At 29.1% G+C, this 13964-nt stretch overlaps 1 protein-coding gene across 1 annotated transcript; it reads left to right on the top strand.

Moving 5' to 3' along the window:
* Positions 1–9530: 9530 nt before the first annotated feature.
* Positions 9531–10442, top strand: LOC140819250 (uncharacterized). Its single transcript, XM_073179261.1, has one exon. It carries the CDS (start codon positions 9531–9533, stop codon positions 10440–10442), a length of 912 nt encoding a protein of 303 aa, XP_073035362.1.
* The last annotated feature ends 3522 nt before the right edge of the window (positions 10443–13964 follow it).

Raw genomic sequence — 13964 nt, forward strand, 5'->3', positions numbered from 1 at the left:
TTTTAAATAAATAAATAAATACAAAAAATAAATAAATCTACCAAAATGTCAAATTATTTGTTTTTTATTTTATTTTGTTAAACCCGGCCCCTTCTGGTTTTATCAAGTTTATTTTTTAAATATTTAATAAATATAATTTTTAAAATATTATTTAAATTTAAAAAAACTTAATAGTAATAATGTTAAAAATTTTAAAATTATAAACAATAACATTATGAAAATTATTAATGATTTTTTTAAAATTAAACCGAAGCGAATGGTGGTATCGATTTAATTCCTGAAAGAGGTTTGATTGATTTAGAAATCCAATTTTTCTTTTAGAAAAAATCATACCATCCTATTATTTGGTTCGATTTTGATTATTCTAAAATAAATCTAGTTTTAAAATATATTTTGTTAATTTTATATTCGACATTTATTATATTTTAGTCTTTTCTCGAATTTAAATCATGGCTGCCAATTTTTTTTATAATAGAAAACATAACTAACCGAACCGAATTAAAATCGATTTTCAGTTGACAAATAATATCGATTTTCTAACATTGCCTTTTTCCTTATCTTATTTATATTTTTTTGGGGCTGGAATTTTTTTTATGGTAGACCGAGTTAACTTTACTCGCAAGGTTTTGAATTTCTTCTAAGCCAGTAACAGTTGCATAGACATGATCAAGAAACCGGAATCTTGGATTTATCCGTTTTGTCGTCGCGAAAATGGGACTCGTTGAACGTTCAATGAGAAATAATTTCGGGTTGGGGATGAATGGCTTGGGTAGAATTCTTGAAGGGGACAAGATCTACAAGGCTATCAAGAAAAAACAATATCAAGTTTGGCAGTTTTAGTTGAGATCGGATGATTCGTCGGTCTCATCGCCTTCGAGTTGATGCTTAACTTTCAAATTATCTTCAATATTTGATTGTTGATCGTTCAACCCGGTATGGAGCAGTTTAATTAATCCGAGTTCCGAAGAATTTGATTCTGGTGTTGATAATTTAGTCTCTCCTAAAATGTACGTGCATGATATGGAGTTCAAGCATAAATATGTTTAGACTTGTACACGTCGTTGGGATGCAATAATTATCTTGTTATATAGTTTAAAATTGTGAAGTTGTATCGTTAGCATCGACTATAAGCGCTGCAATATATAATTATCAATATTTTCTTCCTTTCTTGTATCAAAATTATGTTTCTTCTTCTTTTTCTCGAGTACTTGCCGATGGATCCTCTGAGAATTTGATCTTATGTTGCAATTCTAATTTTGTAATTAATTAAAAAAATATCACAATTTGTTATATTTAGTAATGTGATATTACAAAACAATTAACGATGTTAAAATAATGTAAGATGACATATATTGTTCATAAGAAGTCCAAATGATTTGAAATTTGGAGATTACATAGAAAATTCAAAAAAATAGAAGTTTTGTGTTTTGAATTTTGAAAATTTTAATCGTTTGAGTGGTTCAAAAGGATAGATCGATATTGAATATGTTAAATATGATATATTATATTATTATAAAATAATATTAAAAATAAAAATTACAAATTAATTGAGTCGGTGGAATTCATATGAGATTGAGATAGAGACAGAGAAGAGAGAACACAATTTCGATTTTTTTTTTTGAATTTGCGATTTATTAGTTTATCCAATTGACGAACCGATTTCAATTCTGGGATCGTTGACACGAGGTCTTTGATTTGATGTATAAATTTTATATTTTTGGTGCTGTTTGAAATTCGTCAATTTCTGTAATAATCCGATAAATTGTTAAATCATACCGAAATTGAAGATTGTTGGATATTGTATGATATTTGAAAAAATAATAATATTATTATAATGGTGTTATTTTGAATTATTCGCCATTTATTATAATTAAGTATTTTAATTATTAGATTGAAATTGTAGAGCTGTTTATCAGTTGTTATTAATTCTGATTATATATTCGGAGTCTACGAAGTATAGGCTATCCATTGATATGAAATTTTTGTAGTTTAGAGAGTGTTTTTATCTAGCTTATTAATTGAAATTAATTTATTAGGGTGTATTTAATGTTAGTGTTGATAACTAAATACATCGGAATATTAATTATTGAACGATGAAGATCAATAATCGAGTTTTATAATTTTGGGAAATATTTGTTGTTGAGTTATTTGATGTTATATATTGAGGCTACTATGATTGTTTTGATACAGTGACGATGATATGATAATTGTTGTTAAATTATATAAATAAGTCAAAAGCCTCGGGATCAAAGAAATAACAAGATTTTATATATACTCGATTATCAGGTACGCGTTGACGTACGAACATATGTTGTTATTGTTTAGTATTGATAAATACTATTGTATTGAACAATGTTAATTGTTAAATCTAGGAAATAAGTGATTTGATATTATATTTGTTATTGTTTATTATTGTTGATGTTGTTGGTTGTCGGTGATTGGGCAATGATTTGCTATTGTCGCAGTAGTGGGGAAGCTACATTTTGACGCTATTGATGTTGCCGGAATTGGGGTGTGACGTATCATTCATATTGTTTATCGCATTATTCGGGGAGCGATGTATTGAAGATATTGTTGTCGTCGGAGTCGGGGTGCGACGTATCGTTGTTGTTGTTTGTTGAAGTGGAGAGTGATGTTTGTTGGTATTGTTGGTTGGATTGGTTGTTCAGAAACAACGAATGGACTATTCTTGTTATGATGTCAGTTATATTTTGTGTTGTTAATATAAGTATATAACTGTTATGTATTACGATGATTATTCTTATGGATACTCACCTTTAGGGGTTGTTTCTATTAGACAAGTTATAAGACAATACAGGTAGACATGATAGAAGTGAATGACTATGTGTGTAGTTGATAGTTGACAGTGACAGTATAACTTATTTACGCGTGTGTACTTATTTTACTATTTCTGCTACACTGATGTAAAATTATGATTATTGCACTATTTTGTCGTATATGTATTATATTATTAAATCGTCGAAAAGAAATTTTTATATATATGATGTCACATTTGTATGAGATTTGAGGTGCCACAAATTTGTAACCCTGCTATTAAATAATAGAATTTCATTACAAAAGCAATGAAATATAAAACAATGAAATTTAAGTTCGAATTATCTGTTTGTTTATTTACGATTTTATTAATATATGTTGTTGAATTTTGATCTCTTTAACAATGCAACACTCATGTATGTCATTTCATATCAACACTCTCAATTAAAAAATTAGTTTATAAAATTGTCAAAAATTTAAAAATAGAGGACTAAGACATAATTTTAACAACGTATATTACGAAATTTATGATCAAGCAAATACATAAAATGAAAGGTAAAAACTTGTGTGAGACAATCTCACGGGTCGTATTTTGTGAGACGGATATCTTATTTGAGTCATCCATGAAAAAATATTATTTTTTATGCTAAAAGTATTACTTTTTATTGTGAATATCGGTAAAGTTGACTCGTCTTATAGATAAAGATTCGTAAGACCATCTCAGAGAAAACCTACTCAAAATGAAAATTGAAAATTTCCATAAAATTTAATAATAATAAAACAAACAAACAAACAAAAGAAAGAAAGTTTGGCTATCACAAAAAATAACATCTGGTTATTTATTAACCATCAAAATTCTGATTTTTTTTATACCCACGGGATATTGCCCCTGTGAAAACTCATATTATTATTATTATTTTTAAAAAAATACTTTCTAAAAAAGATTTGCTAAAAATAAAATAAAAAATCACATGGTGCCTAAATTTCCATGTGACATCATATGCAATGGAATTTGTTTTTAACTAGAAATTTGTGGAACAGCTTAATGTGCACATTTATATCTTGAAAATGACTTGTTTGAAATATATTATAATAAATTTATTCTTTTGTAATAAATTAAAAATTAGTTTTCTCTCGAAACAAATTTGATTTAGAATGGTGCCAAAATAAATAAATTGCCATTCAAAACTTATGGGTCACTTCATATTATTTTATACTGGTGATCACTGACACGTTTGCGTGTTTGTACAATTTTTTATAATTAATTTGATTTATATTTAAATAGAAGTAATATCATAATTATAAAAATTAATGATGAATCAAACTGCAATTTAAAATTATTATATATTGTAATTTGATTTGATTATATTTAAATGAGTGTCACACCATAATTGTAAAATTAAGTGAGAGACTAAATCATAATTTTGAAATAATTAATTTTTTAATAAAAAAACGGACCATGACACCGAGTATTTTGGTTCTATTAGGCCAAACTTCCATCTATCAATCTAATTTAGAAAATTCAATCAGTTTAATAGTATTTGAAACTTAAATCATGTTATATTATTATACATAGTAGGTCTCTTGTGAGACGGTCTCACGAATCTTTATCTGTGAGACCGTCAACCCTACTGATATTCACGATAAAAAGTAATACTCTTAGCATAAAAAGTAATACTTTTTCATGGATGACCCAAATAAGAGACACGTCTCACAAATACGACCCATGATAACACCTCACACAAATTTTTGTCTATTATACATTGGACAGTCATTTATCACCTCGATTTATAGGACCGCCTAATTTATATATAGATTTTTTTATTTTTTTTAAAAGATTGTTCAGTATATTTTTTTTGTCAATTTATATCGGTTAAATATGAGTAATATGATATTGATTTTAATTTTGAATATGATATAGAAGAATTATTGAAAAAATACGTAAATAAACAAGAAAAATTAAATATTTATGTAAAAAAAAAAACCGTCTAGACGCCGAGGCGACCGCCTAAGACTCTAGTCGGTAAGCGGATGAGGCTAGACGGTGGGTGACTATTGACCTACCACGTACCGTTTTTTATAAAATTGATTTGAACTCAATAAATCATTCCCAAAGAAATATCATTTAATTTTTTTATCCAAAAAAATATATATAATTTATACGGAGAGAAGAGGAAAAAATCGAATAATCTTATCCGACAAGCAAACTTATTTTATAAAATTAATTATTAATGATTACCACAATTATTTTTTCCAAAAAAAGATGACGTGGCATTGTCCAAATCTTGTAAATTCTAGAATTTTTGTTTATCTATCAATATCAATCTCTTATTATATTCGACTCCAAAAAAAAAAAACTTATTTTATTGAGAAAAAAGAACTTATTTTATCATCTCTACAAATTGAGTGTTGCGATTATGGATCGAATGTTTAACTGTCTAAGCAGTAATTATAATAGCAAAAACTTATATGAGACGGTCTCACGGGTCGAATTTGTGAGACGGGTCTCTTATTTGGATCATCCATGAAAAAGTATAATTTTTTATGCTAAGGTATTACTTTTTATTGTGAATATGAGTAGGGTTGACCCGTCTCACAGATTAGTATCCGTGAGACGATCTCATATAAGATTCACTCAATTATAATATGTTGATCAAATATTTCGAATAATTTGTTAATGAAATCTATATAGTATGTTTGCAACACTTACTTTTAAGAAATGTCATTTTAGTCATATGGATGTGAAAAATCTATCTCAGGATAAAATGAAGATATTTTGTATTTGTAGGTGACTAAATCAAATCAGAATCCAACAAAAACAATACCATTTCTTGATCTAATGATGTCATATATATAGAAACGAAAATTCGATTCAGAACAGACGCGATTTTTCATCAAACATTGCACCTTTTCATGAAAATCAATAATGAAACAATGTGTTGTTTCCAAAGAGCTGTCTTACACCTTGCGAATGATTGTTTGGTTTCTGAAAAACTTTTGGGGGCAACACCCATGAGATGGCTCTGCCCCCTCGACCCTCGCAACATAACCAGACAGATCGACCTCCGTAATTTTTACAGTAGTATACATTGTCTGTTATCGATAAACTAAATAATTATAACTATGAAAATTGTTCTAACATAATATATCGTATCTGAACTAATGTGTCATTTTTACTATATAACGAGAAGATAATCGAAACATGTCACTGAAAAACTCTAATAATAATTTTTTAATGGCTATAATTGAAAGAAGATATCCAGTCCAAATGAACAATCTCCATGGCATAAAACTCCAGGTGCCAAGTGTAAAAATATAACCCAAATTATAATGCTGCACCGTAGTTCATCAATCACGCCCCTCTCGTGGCACATTTGCTTTTTTCAGCCGTGAAATTTTTTATTTTGGTATTGAATGTTGGTCACTTTTTTTTAAAGATTTTGATTATCTAGTTGTATTATTTTAGTCAAATTTTCGATGTATTGATGTGATATATCGACTATTGAGTTGATATGTATGATGACACGTAAATGTTAAGAGAAAATTAAATTATTAATAAAAATTGAAATATAAATGACTAAGAGTTTGATAATATAAAAAACCAAAATCGTAAAAGTATTAACAAATTTATATTTTTATTTTTAAAAATATTTTTATGGCATCTCTCAATATTAATATATTATATTTTTATAAAATAAATTATATTTTAAAATATCTCCCATATTATTATTAGTAGTAAAAGTATATATTTTAAATCTGGCAACACTAATTTAATTTTGTATGATATGATATCGCAGTACAAAATATATCTTAAAAAATAAAATACCATTTAAATATATCTTCTCTAATGTGTAAATTCTAGAAATATTTCTCAAAAATATGAAAATAGATTCAAATGCAACCATTGTGTTTATACAATAATTTTATATTTAATCCCATTATTCTTATTAGGTTGAAAACTTGATAGGATCACCCAAGTTAATTTTGTGATACATGTATTCTACGATTTTGTTACCCTGCACACATGATGTGCAGGGGTATCATGTGCACCTATGTGACAGTGCATTATTGGTCAGTACATTTTTTAAAAAACAAAACAAAAAATTTTGTATGGTTGTGGGCATGTCACGTAGACAAGTGCCCACAGGTGTGCAGGAAAAGGGTGTGCAGGATATCATTGCTCATGTATTCTATTTGAGCCACTTGTGAAAAATTATTATTTTTTATGCAAAAATATTATTTTTTATTGTAAATATATACATGATTGACTGTCTCACGAAAAAATATGTGAGACGGTTTCACAAGAATCTTACTTAATTAATTAATGAACAAAAGACAGAGAAAATAACGATAAAAAATAATTTTTAAATAATTCAAATATAAAAGAATGGATATCAATATTATTTTGAAAAGTTCTATATGATCTTTACAAATGAGTTTGAATAATTTTGTGGGATGTATCCAATCCAATGATTTAATGAATATTTTAAAGAGGGATGATACCCTGCACCCTTGGGTGCAGGGTATCCGTGGGCGACAGCTGAGCTGTCGCCGACGTGTGCATTTTTTTTTTAAAAAAATTGTAACCGGAATTAGCGACGGTTTTGTTAGAAACCGTCGCTAAATGACAATATTAAAAAATTGTAACCGGAATTAGCGACGGTTTTGTTAGAAACCGTCGCTATATGACAATATTAAAAAATTGTAACCGGACATAGCGACGGTTTTTAATAAACTGTCGCTAAATGTCTAACAAAACCGTCGCTAATTCCGGTTACAATTTTTTTAAAAAAAATGCACACGTGGGCGACAGCTGACCCTGCACCCAAGGGTGCAGGGTATCATCCCTCTATTTTAAATGTTATATAGATTTTTGAGAATTTGATAGATTTTTATTAAGTTTCGTAGAACTTTCACAAATTTGCAAACTGAATTCCACTCATCTTTGTAAAATCCGGCAAGACTTTTGTAGACATTAGTAATTTTTTCATATAAATATGAATTTGTATATTTAATTACATCTTATTATTTTTAGAGTAGGTCTCTTGTAAGACGGTCTCACGGATATTTATATTTGAGACGGGTTAACCTTACCAATATTCAAATAAAAAGTAATACTCTTAGCATTAAAAGTAATATTCTTTCATGGATGATCCAAATAAGAGATCTGTCTCACAAAATACAATCCGTGAGATCGTCTCATACAAGTTTTTACCTCGTTTTTATTGATTTATATGACATAAATGATTATTCTGATGTAAAAAAAACATTGTTTGATATAACATGAATTTGTACTTTTAATTATGGATTTGCACATGTATATATGTAAAAATATTAAAACATTATTTTTCATTGTGTAAATATAATATTTGAATAAAAATATAATAGCTTATACATTAATTAAAAATATTAAAATATAATTTAAAAATTTTATACAAAAAGTTAATACAGAATTTAAATTCTAGTTATTAAAAATTTATTATTATTTTTAATTATATGGGCCAACCAAATTTTATGATATTTCTATATTTAGTGAAATAATTTTATTTAGAAAAATTCATAATTATAATTTTAAATCTGGTAGAATTATAAGTTTAAAAGTCATAAATAAATATAATAAATTTAATTTTTCAAAAACCGAAGGAGAAAAAAATATTTTATCAATTATATCAAAGTTTATCTATAAATTATAGAGTACAATCTTAATTTTTATTTGTTTTTTGCGTGATTACTCAAATATTTGAGAATTAAATCACATTATAATTTTTTGGATCCTATTTCGTTATTACGAAATATTACAATAATTGATATAAATAATAGATTAAAAATCATAAAAGCGATTCATAAATTAAAAAATTTCTAAGACATTATAATTTTTGTTTTGTTTTTGTTTTCAAAATATTGTAAAAATAAGTGAATTAAAATTAGGTCAAAAAGGAAAATTGAGTTATTAAAAGTCTATCGCAAAAACTTGTATGAGACGGTCTCACGGGTCGTATTTTGTGAGACGGATCTCTTATTTGGATCATTCATGAAAAAATATTACTTTTATGCTAAGAATATTACTTTTATTGTGAATATCGGTAGGGTTGACCCATCTCACAGATAAATATTCGTGAGATCGCCTTACACAAGATATTAGTGCGAACATCTTGTGCAATACAAAAAATATTGATGAATCTCACATGATTTTGTTTTTTTTCAAATGTTCATGCGAACATCTTAGGAAAAAAAATGATCGGAAGTAAAACTCTCGAATGATATATTGTTTTCAAGTATCTTATAAATTATTATAATAATTCATTTCTTTTTACCATCAATTAGATAAGATGAAGAAATATGAGATTAAAACTTGGGCAAAAACTTGTGTGAGACCGTCTCACACGAGTCGTATTTTGTGAGGCAGATATCTTATTTGGTCCATCCATAAAAAAATATTATTTTTTATGCTAAGAGTATTTTTTTTATTCTGAATATCGATAGGGTCGACTCGTCTTACACATAAATATTCGTGAGACCGTCTCACAAAAAAACGTATATGACGGTCACATTTTTTATTCAACCTTTTTTTTCTTATTTTATTTTATTTTTCTAATGGGTTGGGGTTTATTTACCTTATTTTCTCATGTTTCTTTATAATAAATAATTTCCTTCTATAAATGCTCACCACAAACCTCCATTTTAACAATTTCTAGCTCTCCATTCTCATCACCATACTCTGAATATCTCACAATTTTCCAAGATTATTCGAAGAAATGCAAGCGCACGATGCTGCGGTTTCGCACTCTCCGAGTTCCAACGGCCATTCTAACAGCGACCTGACGGAGATAGCCGCCCGGGCTGTGGAGGAATGCGCGGCGGAACTGGAAGAGAAGTCCGATGAGTTCTACGACGATGAGTTCTACTTCGAGAGGGAAGTGGATTCAGAATCTGTGAAAAGGGAAGGTGGAGAATGGGATGGAGATGAGGATGATCAAGGCTTCGAGTTCGAGTTCGTCACGAGGGATTCGGAGTCGTCTACGATTTCTGCCGACGAAATCTTCCACGACGGTAAGATTCGACCGGTTTACCCGTTTCTAAATGGAGATTTGTTGATCAGGAAAGTGAATATGGATGCAAACAAGGAGAAGAACGGAAAGAAGACGATTCGGCTGCCGTTGATGAAGCTTCTTATCGAGGAAAGAGAGACGGCAGCGACGTCGTCTTGCTCGTCGTCGGATGTGGATGAGCTGGAAGGAGTTCCGGAGGAGATGTACTGCGTGTGGCAGCCGAAAGCCGCCTCGGATGCTGATGAACATGAAAGTGGTACGGAGGAGATGTACTGCGTCTGGCCGCCGAAGCCTACTCCTGAGGCGGCGGAGTCTCCGGAGGAAACGGTGCGGCGGTGCAAGAAAAGCACCTCCACGGGGTCGATTTACAAGAAACTGAAGTTGAAAGAGCTATTGAGCAGGAGCCACAGTGAAGGAAGGAAGGAAAATTTCGTCTTTTTAACTCCCAAGAACAGTTGGAGCAGAAGAGAGAACGAATACCGAGTCGAAGAACCGCCGGCTACCGCCGGAAAATTGAGACCGCCGCCGCCGCGGCGGACGTACTTACCGTACAGACAGGATCTGGTGGGGTTTTTCTCCGGTGGAAATGTGTTGACCAAGAATTCAAAGCCTTTTTAAGATTAATTTTTTTTTTTGTGATTATATATTTTTATTATTTAATGTTTTGTCTTTGATAAATTTGAGCTATACTTTTTAGAGATTTGTTTGTTTTTTCAAAAGAAAATTCAACTTCTTTGCTTGTTATTTAAGGAACACTAGTTTTTTTTTAATTAATGAATTTATGGTTGCAGTTTAATTGTGTTCATATGTTGATTCTTACAATACTAAGTTTTGGTAATGGAAGACAATTTATTACAATATATTTTGTAATAAAATAAAAATATATATAACAAAATCTGAAACAAAATAGAAATTACTCGATGGTTGAACTCATAATTGAGTGAAACAATTAGCATGTGTAATAATCAGCAAATGGATAGACAACTTATTGCATGCTTTTCTTAGGATATTTAGTTCAACTACATTATAATGGCATGGACATTTTATTGTGACGATAATAAACTTTCTTTTCCTCGGAAATTGATGGGAAAGGTCTCACGATATCCATGTTCCATTGTGCGAAAGATGATGAGCACTCCAAAGATCGCAAAAAGCCAGCAAGCTTATGATTGAAATTGACATGTTCTTGGCACGTCTCGAACGTTGCCTTACTGTTTACTCCGCATCACGCCTCACTGAAGGCTAGAACTAGCCATGTCGTAGAGCTTTTCCCGCCAAAGCCTTTCCTCCCATGTGATTTTCGCGGATTTCTTCGTGGACTGACATGAAATACGTAGTTAGCTTTATTTGGAGCAAGAGTCTTCGAGTAAAGCTGAGAATAATTTCTTTTTTTATATATGTCGATATTAATTGATTATACATTTTTGTTTTATCTGTTTTTTGACTCAACTTTTTTGAAAATTTAAAGTTATAATCATGTTATTCATATGACATACATTTTTCATCGTCACATTCCACGAGTCAAATGATATCTAATAATATATCCAAGTGAATTCTATTTTTTCCTATATGGTATCGTGATGTAGCATAAGGGTAAAAAGACGTAGAAATGCAAACTATTTTAAATGTTCGACTTTTCCACATTTGAGTTCTCACATTAAAAATACATAAGATACCATACAGGGGTGTCAATCGAGTGGGTTGGGTCGGGTCGGGTTTCGGGTCAACCTGTGATTTTTTTTTCCAACTCGAACCCAACCCGAACTCAAAACAACCCGAAAACCGCAACCCGAACACGAACCCGTATAACCCGACTCAACCCGTCTAACCCGCCTAACCCGAATTCTATTAATTTTTTTAAAAAAATTAATGAAAAAAATTCAAAAAAATAAAAAACAATAATAATATTTTAATTTGAACACATAATAACAAAATTTTCGATTTAAATTTGAGAGTTTAATATTAGAAAATTAAAAGTATATTTATTAAATCACATAAAAAAAATAAAAATATGCAATATATATATTAAATGATGAAAATGTATCATATAAATATACAATAAATTTTGTTCAAAGATACAATATATAAAAATATAAGTAATATTTTCAAAAAAAAGTTCGCGGGTCAACCCTCGACCCAACCCGACCCAACCCTCGAACCCACATAGCATAGCACTAACCCGAACCCAACCCGAAAAACCCCAACCCGAACCTGATTTTTTTCGTGTTGGGTCATTTCGGGTTGACGGATCGTGTCGCATTTTGACACTCCTAATACCATATATTAATTATATAAAACATTAATTAATGCACTAAAAATATAAAATATATGAGTGAAGATGATTTTTTTTTTTAGGATTTTCGGAAAAAAATAATAATTTAATGTAAGTGCGAAAAGGAAACTTAAGTTCCACGTACAAGTTGTGAACTATTAACTATTTTTTTTCCAATTAATTTTACATATTCATTTTTCTTTTCAAATTTAATTCTCCGATGTTGGAGTTCATAGACTTGACAACATTCGAATTATAGAACTTAAATTATTCCTACATCACATGACTCGTGAATCACAATATATATGTTCTTATTTTTCTACCGAAATTTAAGGCATTCATTACATCCTAAGACTTTAAAAATATAGATGAAAATTATGGATTTATCGGGTTGAAATTAGAGTAGGTTCTTTGTGAGACGATATCCACGAATCTTTATCTGTGAGACAGAGTCAATCCTACCGATATTCACAATAAAAAATAATACTCTTAGCATAAAGATTAATATTTTTTCATGGATGATCCAAATAAGATGTTCGTCTCACAAAATACGACACGTGAGATCGTCTCACACGAGTTTTTGCTTTGAAATTATTGTAATTGATAACTTTTTATCGATATACGATAATTTACTAATTAATATTTAAAATTTTTGCACAATCTTTGTTTGGTTGCTAAAAAAGTCATGTCAATAGATGCTAGGCGAACGAACAGGATTGAGTAATAGAGTGAGTCTCTTGTGAGACCGTCTCACGGATACTAATCTATGAGACGGGTCAACCCTACTCATATTCACAATAAAAAGTAATACTCTTAGCATAAAAAATTATACTTTTGTATGAATAACCCAAATAAGAGATCCGTCTCACAAATTCGACTCGTGAGACCGTCTCACACAAGTTTTTGCCTGAGTAATATGGGAGAATTGTGATTTTGGTTTTATTTATATATATTTTGTGATTTTGATTATCTATATTATCAAATATTAGTTTTAGTATACTATTTTTTGTTTTTCGATAAGTTATTTTTTCGATATATTGCTGATGTGTTAACGACATGACGCTCCGTGAAAGAGAGACAAGGCAACACTCTTATGAAAAATTGAAAGATACATTATTAAAACTAGAATTCAATAATATAAATGATTATAATAATAAAATAAAATATAAACAAAATTTTCCCTAGTTCTAAACCACAAGTGAAATTTTTTTCAGTTTATACATAATAATTTTAAATGCAAGTTCCAATTTATATGTAGCAATATTCGATATCACATTATTTTTTTAATTAGTTTTTGTTATAATATTTTATCTTAACATATTTGTTGTGATAGGAATATTTTCCATAAAATAATTTTTTTCTATAAAATTATATCTTGTTTTTTAAATATTTTTAAAACATTGTCCAAGGCTGTCACATGATCATGCATGGCGCATTAATATTTTTATTATATTCTGCTAGTAATGCTAAAATTTCAAATTTGAAAATTAAATAAACTGTTAGACCATTTGTCAATTAAATTGTACTCGTACATTAAATTAAACTTTATAGAAACTTTAAATCCTAATAAAAAGTAAAAAATGTGACAACAAAATTCTGCATAAACTTTGATTTCACACTGCACATACACACACATTCTCTTACTATTTTTTTTTTCTTCAAAATTTCTCCTCCTGTGTAAATGTTAATAATTATTTATAAAATTATTCAAAATGATACATCCTTTATTATATAGTTTTCAACTTCATTCTAATATATATTTTTAGTAATTTTTTTTTCAAATTTAATTTATAAAGTAAAAAAAAATATTTTAACGTGCATGCAGACATACTAGTACACAAATATAGTCGGGTGGGATGTTATATATT

Source organism: Primulina eburnea, chromosome 18, assembly GCF_022965805.1.
Source record: "Primulina eburnea isolate SZY01 chromosome 18, ASM2296580v1, whole genome shotgun sequence".
Classification (NCBI taxonomy): domain Eukaryota; kingdom Viridiplantae; phylum Streptophyta; class Magnoliopsida; order Lamiales; family Gesneriaceae; genus Primulina; species Primulina eburnea.

Excerpts from the sequence above, each read along its gene's own strand:
- LOC140819250 (XM_073179261.1), top strand. The coding sequence starts at position 9,531 with ATGCAAGCGCACGATGCTGCGGTTTCGCACTCTCCGAGTTCCAACGGC.